Source organism: Agelaius phoeniceus, chromosome 5 (genome assembly GCF_051311805.1).
Source record: "Agelaius phoeniceus isolate bAgePho1 chromosome 5, bAgePho1.hap1, whole genome shotgun sequence".
Taxonomy (NCBI): Eukaryota; Metazoa; Chordata; class Aves; order Passeriformes; family Icteridae; genus Agelaius; species Agelaius phoeniceus.
Genome location: NC_135269.1, coordinates 26488718 through 26507589, shown reverse-complemented (window position 1 = coordinate 26507589; position 18872 = coordinate 26488718). Strand labels below are relative to the sequence as shown.

Here is an 18872-nt window from a genome sequence, read left to right as displayed (position 1 = left end):
GCGACTCGCGGCAAAGGCCCGGCCCGCGGGGGGAGGGGCGCGCACAGAGCCCGGCTCGGCCCCTCTGCAGTCCTCAACCAGGTCGGACCGCCGCCCATATAGAGCCGCGCGGGGCCTTCCCCAGCTCATTGCTCTCGCTGCTGTGAGCGTGTGACCATGTCTGGCCGGGGCAAGGGCGGCAAGGGGCTCGGCAAGGGCGGCGCCAAGCGCCACCGCAAGGTGCTGCGCGACAACATCCAGGGCATCACCAAGCCGGCCATCCGCCGCCTGGCTCGGCGCGGCGGCGTCAAGCGCATCTCGGGGCTGATCTACGAGGAGACGCGCGGCGTGCTCAAGGTGTTCCTGGAGAACGTGATCCGCGACGCCGTCACCTACACGGAGCACGCCAAGAGGAAGACGGTCACGGCCATGGACGTGGTCTACGCCCTCAAGCGCCAGGGTCGCACTCTCTACGGCTTCGGCGGCTAAACTCGCTTCCTGTAATAGCCTAGCGCTCCTACAACACAAAGGCTCTTTTCAGAGCCACCCACAAATCTCAGAAAAAGAGCTTCAAATCACTCCTTCAATAGTGTTACGTTAGTGTCGGGGTTGGAGGGAACGGGGGAATGCGGTTTTGTTTTTCTCGGCTTCTCCAATTCCCACAATTGCTTAGCCTACTTTTCTGCTGTCTAGGGGGCAAACTCTCCTATTTGAGTAGGCGGGAATATCCTGATCGTTACTCAGGGAACGAAACGAGCGCCCAATGGGTCTAGTGCTTGACTGAGGGCTCTCACTGTGGTAGGAAACTACCTTCTGCAACTTACATCCTTTTTATTTTCCCCATTCTCTTACACGCCGACCACCACCCGCTCAACCCGCTCCCTCTTTCCAAAGGACAAGGGAAGCGACACACAGCCGAGAAAAAACTAAGTCGGGGCAAGGTCGGGGCCAGCCGCTGTTCCCATAGCCGCTGGCACGGCACCGCTTTTACCGCCACAGCCTGCAAGGGCAAGGCAGGGAGCTCCTGAAATGGCGGCGCTCGTCTCTCTGCCATTCGGTGGGCGGGACGGAGCGGGAAGAAGAAACAGCCAAGAGCACCCCTTAGCGCCCTCCGGACTGCGCACCAAAGACGGGGCTGCGAGCCCCGTGCTCTAAAGCCCCCCCGCCCCGCTCCTGAGCCTGCCCCTTCTCTGGGCACCGCTCTCGCCTACACCCAGCACAGCCCCTCACAACCCTCTCAGCCCCGCCGCCTTTAGACGGTCAACCCCACCCTGACCGAAACACACGGGGCACAAGGGCAGGGCAGGGCACGACACTACGGAATGCTCCCACTCCCCCAGTTACCCCTTAATTGCCTCTACACCCTGAGCAATAAAAAGCGCTTGGCACGGGCTGCCCCTGCCCGCACCGTAACACAGAGACAACAGCTCTCTCCAGTGGCCTTGTGGTGGCTCTTAAAAGAGCCTTTCGGTTGGAGGGAGAAGGGCAGGGAGCTCAGGCGCGCTCTCCGCGGATGCGGCGGGCCAGCTGGATGTCCTTGGGCATGATGGTGACGCGCTTGGCGTGGATGGCGCACAGGTTGGTGTCCTCGAAGAGCCCCACCAGGTAGGCCTCGCTGGCCTCCTGCAGCGCCATGACGGCCGAGCTCTGGAAGCGCAGGTCGGTCTTGAAGTCCTGCGCGATCTCGCGCACCAGCCGCTGGAAGGGCAGCTTGCGGATCAGCAGCTCCGTGGACTTCTGGTAGCGCCGGATCTCGCGCAGCGCCACCGTGCCGGGCCGGTAGCGGTGCGGCTTCTTGACGCCGCCCGTGGCCGGCGCGCTCTTGCGGGCAGCCTTGGTGGCCAGCTGCTTGCGGGGCGCCTTGCCGCCCGTCGACTTCCGCGCCGTCTGCTTCGTACGCGCCATCGCTGCCGATTCGACACTGCGCAGCAAGAGCAGCAGAGAATCCGACAATGAATGAAAGGAGCGCTCCCAGCTCGTATTTATATCCGAGCGCTGCCTGTTGATTGGGCGATGGAAACAGCCGCGCTCAGGGGGAAGGTTTGAAAATCCCGCGTTAACCCCTTCCTGTGCTGAGCCTTGCTCTCAAATACCAAACCCAAAACTGCCTTTTTCCATAGTCTTCCCTTTCTTCCGAGCCGGCATGGTGCTTTTTAACCACTTGCTTTAATTAATTAAATTATTCTGCCACTACAAGTGGGTAAAGATAAAATACCTCTTTCCCAATAATTGCCAAAACCTTGTTTGTGATCAGGTTTCCTTACTCATATTTTATTCTCTATTTAAACTGATTGCTTACATTTTGTCATCCCATCTTCCTTTGCAAGTAGTAACAAAGGAATCAGGGGCTTTGCATGCATTCTGAATCTAATACTCTCTTGGTGGATTTTTTTTCGTTCTGATTATTTTTTATGTTTGTTTGCTTGGTTTTTTTAATTTTTGTTTGGGGAGGATTTTCTGTTTCGTTTACTTGCTTATAAGTTTGTTTTGTTTGGTGTGTGGTTTGGGGGGATTGTAGTTCTCTTCAGGTAAACTTTAAAAATACCTACATTTTTTAAAATTCAAAGCCGTAAGTACTATTCGGAAAAAAAAGTCAGGAAAAAATATTAGAAAAAGACATAAGGCAAGTATAACAGCGATAGATGTTAATGCTTTTCCAGCGAAAAGGAAACAATACAAGATTTGATAGGAACTGCAGAGGCTCGGAGCGGCTTCAGTTGTAACCCAATTAAATTCCCCGCTATTTGACCAATCAAGGCGGGTAGGCGGGGCCGCCGTGCTCTATAAAAAAGGCAGGAAAGCGATTTGTGATCGTTTCAGACTGATCTCTGAGCGTTGCAGCGATGGCGCGCACGAAGCAGACGGCGCGGAAGTCGACGGGCGGCAAGGCGCCCCGCAAGCAGCTGGCCACCAAGGCTGCCCGCAAGAGCGCGCCGGCCACGGGCGGCGTCAAGAAGCCGCACCGCTACCGGCCCGGCACGGTGGCGCTGCGCGAGATCCGGCGCTACCAGAAGTCCACGGAGCTGCTGATCCGCAAGCTGCCCTTCCAGCGGCTGGTGCGCGAGATCGCGCAGGACTTCAAGACCGACCTGCGCTTCCAGAGCTCGGCCGTCATGGCGCTGCAGGAGGCCAGCGAGGCCTACCTGGTGGGGCTCTTCGAGGACACCAACCTGTGCGCCATCCACGCCAAGCGCGTCACCATCATGCCCAAGGACATCCAGCTGGCCCGCCGCATCCGCGGAGAGCGAGCCTGAGCTCCCTGCCCTTCTCCCTCCAACCCAAAGGCTCTTTTAAGAGCCACTACAAGGCCACTGGAGAGAGCTGTTGTCTCTGTGTTACGGTGCGGGCAGGGGCAGCCCGTGCCAAGCGCTTTTTATTGCTCAGGGTGTAGTGGCAGTTAAGGGGTAACTGGGGGAGTTGGGAGCATTCCGTAGTGCCCATCCCTGCCCTGCCCTTGTGCCCCGTGTGTTTCGGTCATGGTGAGGTTGACCGTCTAAAGCCGGCGGAGCTGAGAGGGTTGTGAAAGGGGCTGTGCTGGGTGTAGGCGAGAGCGGTGCCCAGAGAAGGGGCAGGCTCAGGAGCGGGGCGAGGGGGCTTTAGAGCACGGGGCTCGCAGCCCCATCTTTGGTGCGCAGTCCGGAGGGCGCTAAGGGGTGCTCTTGGCTGTTTCTCCTTCCCGCTCCGTCCCGCCTACCGAATGGCAGAGAGACGAGCGCCGCCATTTCAGGAGCTCCCTGCTTTGCCCTTGCAGGCTGTGGCGGTAAAAGCGGTGCCGCGCCAGCGGCTATGGGAACAGCGGCTGGCCCCGACCTTCCCGCGACTTAAGTGTGTCGCTTCCCTTATCCTTTGGAAAGAGGGAGCGGGTTGAGAGGGTGGTGGTCGGCGTGTAAGAGAATGGGGGAAATAAAAGGATGCAAGTTGCAGAAGGTATTTTCCTACCGCAGTGAGAGCCCTCAGTCCAGCACTAGATTCATTGGACGCACGTTTTGTTCCCCGAGTAAAGATCAGATTATTCCCGCCTACTCGAATAGGAGAGTTTGCTGCCAAGACAGTAGAAAAGTAGGCTAAGCAATTGTGGGAATTAGAGAAGCCGAGAACGACAAAACTCCATTCCCCTATTTCCTCCAACCCCAAAACTAACATAACACTACTGGAAGGAGTGATTTGAAGCTCTTTTTCTGAGATTTGTGGGTGGCTCTGAAAAGAGCCTTTGTGTTGTAGGAGCGCTAGGCTATTACAGGAAGCTAGTTTAGCCGCCGAAGCCGTAGAGAGTGCGACCCTGGCGCTTGAGGGCGTAGACCACGTCCATGGCCGTGACCGTCTTCCTCTTGGCGTGCTCCGTGTAGGTGACGGCGTCGCGGATCACGTTCTCCAGGAAGACCTTGAGCACGCCGCGCGTCTCCTCGTAGATCAGCCCCGAGATGCGCTTGACGCCGCCGCGCCGAGCCAGGCGGCGGATGGCCGGCTTGGTGATGCCCTGGATGTTGTCGCGCAGCACCTTGCGGTGGCGCTTAGCGCCGCCCTTGCCGAGCCCCTTGCCGCCCTTGCCCCGGCCAGACATGGTCACACGCTCACAACAGCGAGAGCAATGAGCTCGGGAAGGCCCCGCGCGGCTCTATATGGGCGGCGGTCCGACCTGGTTGAGGACTGCAGAGGGAGGCGTGGTCTGCTGCCCAGTCCCCGCCCCGCGCCCCTCTTCTCCCCCCGTCCCCGCGCGGCGCCGCTTGTGCCCGCCGCGAGACGCGGCCGCGGCGCTTTGGGGGCCGCGTCCCTCGGCCGCGCGCGGCTCCGCCTCTCCTGAGCGGGCCTGGCCTCGTCCCGTGCTTTCAGCAGCCTGGGAATTACGGAATACTCTGAGAGGGGAAGGGACCCACAAAGATCATCCAGCCCGACTCTTAAGTGGCTGGCTCATGAAGGGATTGAACGTACAATATTCCCCTTTTTAGCACGGAGCTCTAACGAGCCGAGTCTATGTCGGGCTGCACTTCATTGTCTCTGCCCGCCGGCAGCCCCCGCGTCCCTCTGCTGCTCTCCCGTCCCGCCGCGCTGCCCCCTGCGCTGCTGGCAGTTCCACGGCACCTCTGCCTCTCCCTCAGCAGCAGGAGCGGGGTCTGCCACTCCCGGCCCGCGTTTCGGGCTGCGGCGCCCCTTCCCCGTCCCTTCCCGCGGGTCTGCGGCAAAATCCGACCAATGCGGGGCCTCGCCCGGCGCTCCCGCCTCCCCCCGCCGCTCCTCCGCCTCCCGCTCGCGGGGAGCCCCACGGAGCCGCCTTCCCGGGCCGCGCTTTGTTCGGCTCTGCCATGGCGGCTTCCCGGTTGTTTTGTCTCCCCGGATACTCCCACAGCCGCCCCCTGCTCCGTGCGGGGCTGGGCGCGGAGGTGCGAGGGGAGCCGGGAGCGAGCCCCTGGCCGGCCTCGGGAGGAAGGGTCAGCGAGGGGCTGCAGCGGGAGCGTTTAGAGCAGGGATTGCCCGGAGGCAGCTCGGAGGGGCTGCTTGAGGGAGGGACCGTCCTTCCTGCCCGGGCCAGCCCCCGCAGCGCTGGCCGCAGGCTCCGCGCTCGCCCCGGCAGCCGCCGGCTCGGGAAGGAGCATTCTCTGCCGTACACCGAGACCCCGCGAGAGAAAGAAAGCATTACGGACATCACAAACAACTGTCTGTATGACATCTGAAGGATGAACACTAGCCAAACAATTTTAATTTCAATGTGGAATCCGGATTTTTTTTCCCATGTGTCTCAGGCTTTTGCAGAAAACAGGTCATACATGCTGCTGACTGTATGTTGGACTGTGTTTGTGAAGTGAATGAATAAATACCGAGAGAGTTATGAGACTGTATTCTAAATTAAATCTTAAGATTTAAAATATTACAGTCATGAGACTGTATTTCTAAATTAAGTCTGTAAAGATTTTAAATATTACTCGCACAGAACTGATATGCCCAAGGTGCTTGCCAATTCTTACATCTTTAGTATTTTATGTCCTTTAAACATGCCTACTGCTATAAAAATTTTCATATCCTTAAAAATGGTGCAGTTATTTATTTAAGTTTATTCCTTAACATAATGTAGAGAACCTCAGCAACGTCTCCAAAATATTTCTGGGAATCAAATATTCCCTAAATTCAGGGGGAAATGCAATTGAGATAATCATGCATTCAGTTACAGGTGACAAAAAGGTACAAATCTTTTTATAAGCATCACCATGAGTTCCTTTTTCTTTCAAATTTAAAGAATTGCTACTGATATATACAGTATAAGGAGGAAAATATATCTTTAATTGGGATTAGGTTTGCTTTTTTGGCTCAACAGAATGAAGTTAGACCATTTACAGACTAACTGGGAGATTTGTCAGTAGTGGCCCTGCCAGGCTAGTGCCCAACATTCCCGTTTGGCTCCACAAAGTCTGCTTTGTTCTTTATATCTGAAAATCTGTGCCTAGCTATGTTTCCCGAGGCAATTAGAAACAGCTTTCTGATTACTTAAGAAACCTGAAAGAAATCATGCAAAATCTTTTGGTATGTCAAAATAATAATTTATTCCTAAGGCTTCCTAAATGCAGAGTGAGGATCCCAGCATAACTTTTCCTTCCAGCAGTATAACCATTGCAAGACTTGGAAAATCCCCGTTCATTTCTGCCAGAGATGGGTGGTGGAGAGGCTGAGACCAGCAGTCTAAAGTACATAAAACAGCTGCAAACCCCTTTCCTCAGTAAGTAGCACATTAGATACAATTTAACACCATGCCTTCTGGAAGGCTGCCTTGCCTACGTGTTGCTGCAAGTGTGCACAGACTCGTTTCACAGGTGTGTCTGTAAGGGAGATATTCAGTTCTTTTATGGATCAGAGCATTTTCTTAGGCAAAAATAATTTTAAAAGAGAAAAAAGACATTTTTGCTGCTCGATAAAATTCCTAATAAAGTTATTTCTACTGTTTATTTGAGATAATTTTTTTTTAATCAAAGTTTAGTGTCCAATCCGCATGTTATAGATCAATATTTTCCTTGTGAATTTGGGCACATGGCACCAGGGGTTAAATGAGAAAGGAAACCTTTGCAAAACTCAGCTTGGTAAAAAAAATTAAAAATATTTAGCTTTTCAAGTGTGCATTAATTAGGACAGTTGCCGTAGCTCCTCATTAAAATATAGTGAGGAAATTGCATTTGTTTATTACAATAAGGCAACATTTCACCATGACTGCACAAGAGGGTACATAATTATTAAAAAAAGTCATTGCATCAGTGGATTATAACCAACTTCAAAGCTGCTAATAATTTTCTTGAGAGCTTTAGTGGTAATTTAAATCCATATCTGTATCTGCTGCAACTGCCATAATAGGTGCAATAATATGCACACTAAAATAATGTAAGAGCTGCTTAATAGGTACCTTTTTCCTAGCATTGCAAGCAATATAGATGAAAAGGGCTAGAAAAGCTCTTTGAATATTTCACCATGCAGTTTTAAGTCTTTTGATCCAGACTGACATCACTGAGTTATCCCCAAACATAACTGTGATCCATAGCATTTAAGTAACCTTGGTTGGGCTTCAGATTTTTATTTTTTTACCAGACTCTTTAGAATGTGAAGGTGCATTGCAACCCAATGATGCAGCTAAGGTACCATGTGATACGGATGTCCTCTTTCCTACTGCTTATTGCATATGCAAATGAGATAAATTCATTTATTTAAACTTGCTTAGCTGCATTCCTTCATCCACTAGAATTTGCCTGAAAGCTGTCTTTAACACCAGGAGATTTTCCAGCCCTCCTATCATTTAACCCATCTGATTTACTGGATTTTTACACTGGAGACCTCATCACTGGTGGAGCCACTGCTGGCAAAGACCAACCCAGGGAGTGTTCAGGGGTGGATCTGAGCATCACAGAGGATAAAACTCCAGGTACTGAGCTGAGAAGACAAATGAGTGTAAATAAGTGTTTGGAATGAAATTCTGAAGCAAATAACGAACTCCTGGTCAGACAACAGGCAGAATTTGGAGGGATACACTGGGCTTAGCTCCACACTCAGAGGATGGGGCCCTCTCTTGTGCTGCCAGCTCTGACCTCCACATACAGGAGTTTGTCCACAGAGAAAGCCAATTCATATCTCTACCCTACAGCCTTTTTTTTTCCTGTAATCCCAGTGCTTTGACTTAGAGATACACACTTGAGGCCCAAAAGCCCATCCTAATGAGGGCTGCAACAAAAGCAGCCCGAACTGAAGGTGGAGGCAGGTGATTCTCCTGTTCTACTCAGCTCTCCTGAGCCCCCACCTGGAGCGCTGCACGCAGCTCTGTGATCCTCTGGCAGAAGAAAAGACAGGAATTTGTCAGAGCATGTCCAGAGAGGGCCACAGAAATTATCAGAGGGCTAAGTCATGTCTCCCATGAAGAAAAGCTGAGAGCTGTGGTTGTCTGGCCAGGGAAAAATCAGGTTCTGAGGAAACCCTACACCAGTCTTTCAATACAGAAAGGCTTCTTTACAGGCCTGTAGGGACAGGAAGAATGACAATGATTTTAAACTGAAAGAGGCCACATTTAGAGTGCACATAAGTAAGGATTTTTTTGCAAGGAGGCTTGTGGGACACTGAACAAGGCTGTCCAGGGAAAATGGGGATGCCCTGTCCCTAGAGGATGCCATCCCCAGAGTCAGGCAGGATGGGGCTTTGAATAGCCTGGGCTGGTGAAAGGTGACCCTGCCCACAAGCAGGGGTTTGGATGAGATAACCTTTAATGGTCCCTTCCAACCCAAACCATTCTGGGATTGAAATTTTCTGACAAACATGTGTGCAGAAGTCTCCTCTGGAAACTAAGTGTAGAAGGCTCATGCGTGTTAAAATGAAATTTTAATTACCATTGCAGTTTTTAAAGAAGTGTAAGGGCCAGGAGATATTTAGCTGTAGCAAATGATCAATAAAACAGCATACTAAAACCACTTGAACCCTAAACGTGTCCACTTAAAAACAAAATCTTTAGACACAGATACCATCTGTGGATACCAGATTAGTCTGGTGCTCCAGTAGCTCTCTTCTTTATGTTTCTCTCCACAAATGATCCCTGATGCCCTGCTTTGGCCATGGCACAATGCTGCCTAAAAAACCTCTCAGCTGCAGCTTGGGGACAACGAGGAGGCACAGTGGGAGAGTCGCCTTCCCCCAAGCCCAGTGCACTCCTCCTCCTCTCCAGGGGATGGAAGTAGCAGAGGTGCAGCAAAGATGAGAGCAATCACCTCAGTGCAGTGTGCTACAGACCATCAGATGAGGCTTCTGGGAAGGTCCTGGCAAGAAGAATCAGCCATACAGTTTTCCTCATAATTTATAATAATGAATATGAAGAGATTTAAGGTTGCGCTCTGGGGTGATATTTGTGCCAACAATATAGAAAACTCAATATTGCCCACTGTTAATTGATGCAACAAGAGTAGCAGCAATAAACAGTGAAAGAATTTATGAGTGGAAAGTTTGAAAATGCCCCTTAAAATGGAAGTATACTACCACTATAAGGTTCTCCTGAATGGAAGTGTTACACTGTTTCTTTAGAGGGCAGGTCTGACAAGGTAGAGGTGTAGATCAAATGCCATTTTTGCTAAGGCATTCCTCATTTTATATTATATACATTTAACATATATGTTACAATATAATACATATATTTAATATATATGTAATATATTTATATATAGGAATTACATTCAACACATAGGGAACTTAGCATCTTTTAAAGAACAAAGGCCTTCAAAGGGAATTAAGAAAGCCTTTTTTCATGGTTAGATGTAGCTACATCTGGGCTTTACGACAGTCTCCTATTTATCTTCATGCTGCACAGCATTTGCCACTCCCACCCGTGCTGTAGTCACCATGCTGCGTTATACACCCTAAGTAAGCTGTGGAACCGTGAAAGGTGAGCAGAATCCTGAAGTTCTTTACTGAATGTAACAATGAACAAATGAAACAATTACAAAATTTTAACATTTAGAAACATGGGTTAGAAAGCAAATGTATCAGCCCTCTTCAGTAGAAACAAAGTTTTAAAAGACTGAAACACAAGTTCGAGTAAATTGAGTACTATTAAAGACTCAGCGCCAGAGCACCTTTATAAAGAAAGCAAAACAACTCTTTTCTGACTACGTGGGTGGCTCTGAAAAGAGCCTTTTGTTTAAAATGTTATGTCGTGCAAAGTCTGAGTGGCTTTGCTCGCCAAATTTACTTGCTCTTGGCTTTGTGACTCTCCGTCTTCTTGGGCAGCAGCACGGCCTGGATGTTGGGCAGCACGCCGCCCTGCGCGATCGTCACCTTGCCCAGCAGCTTGTTGAGCTCCTCGTCGTTGCGGATGGCGAGCTGCAGGTGGCGGGGGATGATGCGCGTCTTCTTGTTGTCGCGGGCCGCGTTGCCCGCCAGCTCCAGGATCTCGGCCGTCAGGTACTCCAGCACGGCCGCCATGTAGACGGGAGCTCCAGCGCCCACCCGCTCCGCGTAGTTACCTTTCCGGAGAAGCCGATGGACACGGCCGACGGGGAACTGCAGCCCGGCCCGCGACGAGCGCGACTTGGCCTTGGCTCGGACCTTGCCCCCCTGTTTTCCGCGGCCGGACATGGTGGCTGGAAGCGCTGACGAAGCGAGGCTGGGCAAGCAGTAAAACGGAACAATCCTCCTGACGCAACCGGCGCGGCCCTTTTATCCTCTCCCTGGGCGGGACGCGATCGCGGACATTGGCTGGAATCGGGCTCTGCCGAAAGAACCAATCAGCGGACGGATCCTGTTGGGACCAATCGCCGGCAGGGACACGCTCGGCACGGTAAGGGCCAATCGCATTGCGCAGTGCTGATACCGGACATTTGCATACACGTCTGTATAAATAGCGGGCGCTGCGGCCATTTTGTATGCTGAGCTTCCTCTGAGTAGAGCAGCGCTGCCAAAATGCCCGAGCCGGCCAAGTCCGCCCCCGCGCCCAAGAAGGGCTCCAAGAAGGCGGTGACCAAGACGCAGAAGAAAGGCGACAAGAAGCGCAAGAAGAGCCGCAAGGAGAGCTACTCCATCTACGTCTACAAGGTGCTGAAGCAGGTGCACCCCGACACGGGCATCTCGTCCAAGGCCATGGGCATCATGAACTCCTTCGTCAACGACATCTTCGAGCGCATCGCGGGCGAGGCCTCGCGCCTGGCGCACTACAACAAGCGCTCCACCATCACCTCGCGCGAGATCCAGACGGCCGTGCGCCTGCTGCTGCCCGGCGAGCTGGCCAAGCACGCCGTGTCCGAGGGCACCAAGGCTGTCACCAAGTACACCAGCTCCAAGTAGGGCGCCTCGGACCGTCAATTTTAACCCAAAGGCTCTTTTAAGAGCCACCCACATACTCCATAAAAGAGCTTTAATACACTAATGCCTCGATCTTAGTGGGTATAGAAATCTAACTAAAAAAAGTAGATACAATTTTAAGGAAAAGTCTAGTCAGTTACTTAATCTTGCAATAGTAATTACGAAGTTCTTGAGTATTTTTTCAAATTGGAAGTAATTTAAATGTACTCTTCTTAAATGTAAACCTTTAAGCAGCTTTTCAATAAATGGAAACTTTTTTTACAATAAAAAGAGACAATACTTTATAATTTGTTGTATCCAAATTAAAGTTTCACAGTTAAATTAGCAAACATGCTTCACGAAGATAGAAACAATGTTTAATAACTTCTATGAAAAGGCGGAGGGACAAATACTCGGTCCTCTTTACCTTTAGTATTGATGTTTCATAATTTTCTTACGTTGAAACATTTTGCCTTGTGTATGAGACGACAAGGACTACAGGACTGGGGGAAGGGAGAGCACCCCTGAAACGGGGCATACGCTTTAGAGGGCTGAGATCTCCTTGAACGCGGGCCCCGGGAGCACGGGTGGGCTCTAGATAGGGAGGGGGGCACGGAGCGCTGCCCGCGCTTTCTCCCTTTTCCCCCCATCCCCTCCCCCTTCTCCAGCAGCGCGGGCTTTTCCAAATTTCCCCGCGGGCCAATGAGCGGCTGCGGCTCCTCCCAGCAGCCAATCACAGGCGGCCCCGGTGTTGCGCCGAGCCGCGCGCAGCCGCTCCGCCCCCGCCCGCGGCGCTGCTGCCCGGCCCGGCCCGGCCCAGCCGAGCCGAGCCGAGCTGAGCTGAGCCGAGCCGAGTCCCGCTGCCGGCCCGGCAGGGAGCGGGACAGGAACGCTGCCGGCTCCAACCCGCCTCCCGCCCCGACAGGCGCCTCCTCGGGAAAGTAGGTCGGTGAAATCACGCAGAAATCGAGACCTGCCCCAGGCCGGCGCTGGCAAGCGGAAAGGTCACTGCCACGGAAGCGGAGGAACCGTGCTGACAGCAGTTCCCTGCTGCGGTCACTAAGAGGTGTGGCGGTCGCATCCGTGCTGTTAGGAATCGCGCTGATTTAGAGCAACGAAAGGAACCTCCACGCCCCAGAAAGGTACCCGCCCTTAGCAGTCCCTTTAACATAAACACCCACTTGCGGTGCTCAAAAAAAAAAAAAAAAAGAAAAAAAAAAAAGAAAAAGCAACCTTTAGAAAGCGTTTTCGCCGGGAATGTAAACTTTTATTTTTCCAAGTCTTAGTGTAAAACCAGGGCCGGAAGTTTAGCGTCCCATCCACTCCACAGATGAACGTCCCACACGGATAGTGGCGAATAGTTGGCTCTGCTGCAGGCACGGAGCTCAGTGACGGAGTGTATCAGCCCTTTTGGGGACAATAGTGGGTGGCTCTTAAAAGAGCCGTTGGGTTTAAAAGTATTTCCACTTCAACACTTCATTTCTTCGGCGCTGCCTTCTTCGCCTTGGCTGCTTTCGGCTTGGCCGCCTTGGGCTTGGCTGCTTTGGGCTTCACCGCTTTCGCTTTAGCTGGGCTCTTGGCTGCTGCCGCCGCTTTTTTAGGCTTGGCAGCCTTTGTCGCCTTCTTGGGGCTCTTCGCTGCTTTCTTGGCTGCGGCGGCCGCCGGCTTCTTGGCTTTCTTGGGGCTCTTTTTCACCGCCGCCGCTTTCTTGGGCTTCTTGGCGGCGCTGGCGGGCTTTTTCGCCGCCGGCTTCTTGGGCTTGGCCGCAGCTGCTCTCTTCTTCGGGGCTTTCTCCTTCACTTCCCCGGGTTTCTTGCTGAGGCGGAAGGAGCCGGAGGCGCCGGTGCCCTTGGTCTGCACCAGGGTGCCCTTGCTGACGAGGCTCTTGAGCCCCAGCTTGATGCGGCTGTTGTTCTTCTCCACATCGTAGCCGCCGGCGGCCAGCGCCTTCTTGAGCGCGGCGAGCGAGAGCCCCTTGCGCTCCTTGGAGGCGGACACGGCCTTGGTGATCAGCTCGGTGACGCTGGGCCCCGCGGGCTTGCGGGCTTTGGAGCCGCTCGCCGCCTTCTTCGGCTTCTTGGCGGCGGCCTTGGCGGCGGGGGCCGCGACGGCGGGAGCGGCGGCGGGAGCGGTCTCCGACATCGCTGCAGAGACTTCTTCCTAATCAAAAGAAAGTAATTGGGCTACAGTAACCCCGATGCCTGAATTTATAGCGAAGCGGTGATCTGTGATTGGTGCTTTGCAGAGCCCGCCTAACTGTTAGCCAGGAAGAGCTTTTCCTCCTCCGAGTCTGTGTTTCTTCGGAGTTATAAATTCATATTTTTCGTAAAACGAGTGCTGCCAAATCACCCCAGTTTCTTCGGAGAGTGAAGAGAAGACGGTGGACTTTCATTCGGGCAAGTTTCTTGCCGTTTGGACCGCAGATGGGAGAGAAAAGCTGTTTTAAACCCCGCGTTGTGAAGCCAGAAAGACCCCGGGAACGGCAAACTTTTGTTTTTCCTTCTAAATTAAAATAAAACACGTAGATAAAAAGTCTCCCCCGTAATGCAGGCTTACTCTTTGGGGGGTTTTCTTCAGATTAGGGCAGAAACCGAGCGAGCAGCTTGAGTATTTTCGTCGTAAATTGATTTCAAAGACAAGGAAGTAACACAATTTCGTGGCTAAGCTTTGAATATGGATAAAGATTCGGCTCTCTTAACCATATCTTTAACTATTAAGGATACGGTATTTCAACATATTTTCTTGTTTGGGGAAAGGAAGAGACCTTCAGGGGAATATATTTACTGTTGAAAAGTATTTGGAACTTGCCAGGGCTATGCTTTTTGTTGTTGGGGGTTTTTTTGTGTTGTTTTGTTTTGTTTTTTGTCTGGTGCTTTATAAGTGGATAGAAAGATTTTGATATTTTTACAAATAGTCTGTTAGTAAAATGAAGCTGTTAATACCTAGTTGGTGGCTAGAAATCCCAGAAAAACGGCTAGTTTAACATTTTCTCTGTTACAATAGTGGATGCTATTCTTTATGACTTACAAACATCAGAGGCAGACTTGCAGAGGAAAAATGTCTAACAGGTATAGATACACTAATATGTATTATATGCTACTTAAACTATTGTGAAGTCAGCTGAAGCATCAGTTATCACCCAATAAATTAAATACTGTGGAAATCTGGCCTTCATGAATCAAATGCTTCAGTTTCAGTATAACTTACAAATATTTGGACACTGCCTGTTGTGGTTTTGTGAGGGTTTTTTTGTTTGTTTTGTTGTTTTTTTTCCTCCATAGGTTTCATATTCCTACAATTCTTTTCTTTAAAGGAAAAGGAAAAAACTCACTATTGAGGTTTCCATCCCAAGCCTAAGAATACTGAAATAACCTTCAGACATTCCTAATAAATCAGAATCAGTTTTAATTATCATAATCCTTCTTAATTATCGAGTTTCATAAAATGACCATAGAAATTAATTACAACTTTTAAGGATAGCAATGAATTGTTTAGGCTAATTTTTTTATTAAGTAAGAAGACAAAAACCTCAATTGGTTTCTAATTAAAAAGCAGCCAGATTTTTTTCCCTTGGTTTAAATGAACAAGTTAAGATCAAACTTAATATTTTACCACATTGTACTTACTAAAAAATTGTCATGCAAAATGTCAGTGGGCTATTTCAATAAAGGAACATCTTTTCTGGCCTGGATAAATTGAGATTCAAGATGAAATGAGGTATGTTACAAAGGGGCCTGACATGCATTTTGATACATTGAATGCTGAAGACACAAAGTAATACTTGATAGCAAGAAGTTTTAATTTAAATGAGACAGATTAAAAGGATAATGATACAGTAGATACATAAAAATTACAAGTCAAAACAATAAACTGTAGCGCTTCCATATTCTCTTTTATTTTTATTTTTATTTTGTTGTGCTTGCATGCAGGTGAGGTAATAAATACTCTGAAGGAGGGGAATGCTAAGTGGACATTGTCAAAAATTAAGCTTGTCAGTACAAGTTTGCAGAGACTGAAAGGGATTTTGAGGTGGGCTCTGAGATCTGCTATGCCTCTCGTGAACGTGACATTGGTCCCACATCAACAACCAGACTGAGTCCACAGGAGCCATAGATTTTGAAAGTCCAGTGTGGCAAGTCGTGTGAGCAGTATGAACACATTTGAGAGGTAAAAAAGTGTTTGGTTATGTAAGATGAGGGCATTGTGCATATTTTCCAGTCTAGATGAACAAAGATAGAGCAGAATCTGACTGTAAGTGATACAAAGGGAGCCGGGAGTGTTGTCATCTCTCCGGGCCTGTTGAACGTGATGTACATTCTTCAGAGAATAAAGGCTGCAGGACGATTAATGTGCTTTAATCCCTGCAGCTTTGACAGCTGGGTGTTAGAGCTCCCTGACTGCTTTATTACACTTGAAACTGCTCAGGAACCTGGGAGGGACAGGGAGTTGACAATAGCTGCTCCTACAAGAATGCAGCTGCAGCCCCAGGGGTGCATCCTCCTTGCACCTCCCTCACATTCTCACCTTTGAGATTCAGGCTTGCTTTTGGTAAACCTGCTCCCAGCCCACCAGGAGAGAAGAGGTTTCCTTCCCTTGCTCCATAAACAGACCGGAGGTTAGAGATAAAGACAAGATAGAAAGTGGTGGGAGATCTTAGATCTTCCTCACTGAGCAGCGCAGACATTAGAATTCCATCTGCCCCAGGTAAGGATTGCTCTGATAAATTTATCTACTCTTTAAAATTTATCTACTCGGTGATGAATTTTAAAGGCACAGGAACGTTTCTAGGTGGTTTAGGGGTTTCTTTGTTCAGTTCCTTCTCTTTTGTTTTTGTAAGGAAAGCATATAAAAAGGATTGTAAAGGTTGTCATGTAAGGTATTTCAAGGGTAGAATGTAGGACTTCTCTCACTTTTGGTTCTGGGTGCATCCCTGTAAATCCCTCGTGTTCCCTGCTCGTTATTTGGGGTTGCACTTCTGAAGTCCTTTGCTTTTTCCTAGTAGCCTGAGACATTGGAAGTCTTGGCATCTGGCCTCCGGCATTGTGTGTCAGCATCCTTTATTGTATCTTCTCCTTAACCATCACACTGGCTCTTATCTGCAGAGAATTATCCCTGGCCTACTTCTGAGAAGACAAAATGTTCCTGGTCTTACCATCCATTGCTGGGGAAAGCGATTTTATTTTCTCTTTTTTCTCTCTCTCTCTCTCTTTTTTTTTTTTTTTTTTGTGTGTGTGTTAATAAAGAGAGGGGATTTAGAGAGGGGATTTAGAAATGAGAGGTGGTGTGAGAAGGGGGAGCTTTTTTTTTTAGGGGTTATTCCTGCACTCTGGCCAAGCAACGACATTTTCTACTTAATTGGGTTAAAAAAACTTGTCAATTGATTTGAGCAATTTTCAGGTTTGCACTGCTGGAAATAGCTGTTAAATGCAACACTGAACCACAATGAAAATTCTCATATTTTTGAGACTGATCTTTACAAATAGCATTGACATTGCCTTGGGTGTTTTTCTGATAAGAGAAAAAACACAAAGCAAAGCAAGCATCTCAGCACATAATTTATCAAATCAGTGGTAGATTAGGGAACAGTTTTTTAACCAGACAGAGAAATTTTCTTTGTGTCGAACAAAATACTTGAAAATAAAAAAAGTTTTGAGAGTGAGCTGGTAATAAAAATTGTTTGCAGCTTCCATGTGAAGACATGATATTTAAATGTGACTCATTTAATAATTATTAAGTCACAGCAACATTTTAATTAATTAAACAGCAAACATTTTTCAGTATTCTCCCTGGTTTCCTTTCCAAGCACCCTGTACAATTGTTGTCTCTGTTTGTCTCTTACTGAGGAAATCAAACAGATTTTTTCCCTCTTTAAACATGCACCCAAAACATGACCTCACTCCCTTGCACCATCACACTCATACCTGGATTTTCTTGCTCAGCTGTGTAGGTGCTAGTGCAGGTTACAGAGGAACCTACAGAATGACAAAGTATTTTCTAATGCAGGGATCTTCAAAACAAAAATAATTCATATATATTGTAAGAATTCCCGAGACTGTATAGTAGACAAAAAACTTCTTTTCAAGAGAGAAGCTTCTCAAGGAAGAAAAACATTAGACAAATAAAGGCAAATAAGACATTCAGACTGCAGGAGGAGAGCAATCCAGATAAGCTGATTAGACAAATTTAGCTGAAAGCCTACACTCACTTAATTACAATTACTATAGTTAGGACAGTGAAGATAGAGAGAAATTGACAACTTTTAACTGAAGCATGATGTCTTCTTTATAAATAGTAATTTTGCAGTTGCTCAAGTAATCACTCCCAATATTATTAATAAAAACACCATAACAAGATCAAAAGACATTAGTCAGGTTTCTGCCATGCTGAAAATATATTGATAATACTGATTCAGCAACTGCCAAGTTTATATGTAGGGAAGATTAAGATTCAAGTTGTCAAAGGTTTTCCATAGTAAAGAAGCCTACATCCTTTTAGTTATATTTCACCCAAACTAACAAAAATATATGGATGGCTATTTCAGTGTTAGGACAATCACATCTCCTAAAAAAAGTATCTCATCTTTTAATTTAACACCTGATGCAGTAGGGCCTGGCCACACTCAAAGAAGGATCAGCTAGAACAGGGGGACACTAAATCCTCTATGGGGAGCATGCTCCAAAAAATTATTTCTTGCATTTAAATAGAATTTCCTGTGTTTCAGTTTGTGGCCATTGCCTCCTTTCCTGGGCAGCACTAAGAAGACTGGACTTTTGTCCTCTGTTCCCCCCACAGGATATCTGAACACATTGGTAAGGCACTCCTTGCCTGAGAGATGCTCCAGTGCCTTGATCCCTTTGTGGCCCTTCACTGGTCCCACTCCAGTTCTGTTCTTGTTTCTGTTGAGCTGGGAAGGCCAGAGCTGGACACAGCTCTCTGGTTTCTCTCACCAGTGCTGAGCAGAGGGAAACAATTATTTCCCTCAGTACCATTTTCCACATTGTCCTTCTCCATGTTGATTTGTGAAGGCCAAGTATAGATTAACCCTGAATGACACTCCCACAGCATTTTAAATTTTGGTAGTTCAATTCAAAAATTAGAATTTACAGTACTCAAAACAGATATAAAGGAAGAAATGAAAACCATGTTTAATAGGCTTTTTCCAAAAACCACTTCAACCTCTCACACAGTCCTTAGTTTCAAGGTTTGTCAAGATGAGTTTGGGCAACTCTGATTTGACTTGGTGCTCACACTGTATGTGACTGAAGGATTTGTTAAGGCCAGTTAGAGTCCCAGCAAAACTTAAATTCCTTCAGTCTGGAGTGATCAAAAGGTGACTGACTGATCAAAGAAGTGACTCTTCTGCTAAATGTTTGCCAGTCAGCAAAAAAGGGCTGTGCATTTTAATGAATGACCTCCCGAATCTTCTCTTTTCCCCCATATAATGAGAGCTTAAAGCAGCAAAATATTCCTCCTGAAAGCTTCTGAAAGCCTTTGGTTTAGAGATCCTCTTCTAACCAAATTTTACTTCATCCATCCATGGGACTGAGAATTATTGCTCTTAGTGGTAACATTGTTGTTAAGCTTAGGAACCTCAGTAACGAGCAGGATTC

General features: G+C 48.6%; 7 protein-coding genes across 7 annotated transcripts; 3 read left to right on the top strand and 4 right to left on the bottom strand.

The window, feature by feature from the left end:
- The first annotated feature begins 143 nt into the window (after positions 1-143).
- LOC129119148 (histone H4) lies at positions 144-524 on the top strand. Its single transcript, XM_054630955.2, has one exon. The coding sequence runs from the start codon at positions 157-159 to the stop codon at positions 466-468; it is 312 nt and encodes a 103-aa protein (XP_054486930.1). The 5' UTR covers positions 144-156; the 3' UTR covers positions 469-524.
- Positions 525-1397: 873 nt separating this feature from the next.
- Positions 1398-1884, bottom strand: LOC143694042 (histone H3). The gene has a single exon (XM_077178001.1). The coding sequence runs from the start codon at positions 1882-1884 to the stop codon at positions 1474-1476; it is 411 nt and encodes a 136-aa protein (XP_077034116.1). The 3' UTR covers positions 1398-1473.
- A 937-nt stretch (positions 1885-2821) lies between these two features.
- On the top strand, positions 2822-3233 carry LOC129119139 (histone H3). The gene has a single exon (XM_054630946.2). It carries the CDS (start codon positions 2823-2825, stop codon positions 3231-3233), a length of 411 nt encoding a protein of 136 aa, XP_054486921.1. The 5' UTR covers position 2822.
- A 969-nt stretch (positions 3234-4202) lies between these two features.
- Positions 4203-4542, bottom strand: LOC129119150 (histone H4). The gene has a single exon (XM_054630957.2). The coding sequence runs from the start codon at positions 4538-4540 to the stop codon at positions 4229-4231; it is 312 nt and encodes a 103-aa protein (XP_054486932.1). The 5' UTR covers positions 4541-4542; the 3' UTR covers positions 4203-4228.
- Positions 4543-9868: 5326 nt separating this feature from the next.
- On the bottom strand, positions 9869-10826 carry LOC129119143 (histone H2A.J). Its single transcript, XM_054630949.2, has one exon. The coding sequence runs from the start codon at positions 10558-10560 to the stop codon at positions 10171-10173; it is 390 nt and encodes a 129-aa protein (XP_054486924.1). The 5' UTR covers positions 10561-10826; the 3' UTR covers positions 9869-10170.
- Positions 10827-10857: 31 nt separating this feature from the next.
- LOC129119145 (histone H2B 1/2/3/4/6) lies at positions 10858-11537 on the top strand. The gene has a single exon (XM_054630951.2). It carries the CDS (start codon positions 10885-10887, stop codon positions 11263-11265), a length of 381 nt encoding a protein of 126 aa, XP_054486926.1. The 5' UTR covers positions 10858-10884; the 3' UTR covers positions 11266-11537.
- Positions 11538-12507: 970 nt separating this feature from the next.
- LOC129119135 (histone H1.01) lies at positions 12508-13451 on the bottom strand. The gene has a single exon (XM_054630943.2). The coding sequence runs from the start codon at positions 13402-13404 to the stop codon at positions 12739-12741; it is 666 nt and encodes a 221-aa protein (XP_054486918.1). The 5' UTR covers positions 13405-13451; the 3' UTR covers positions 12508-12738.
- Positions 13452-18872: the final 5421 nt, after the last annotated feature.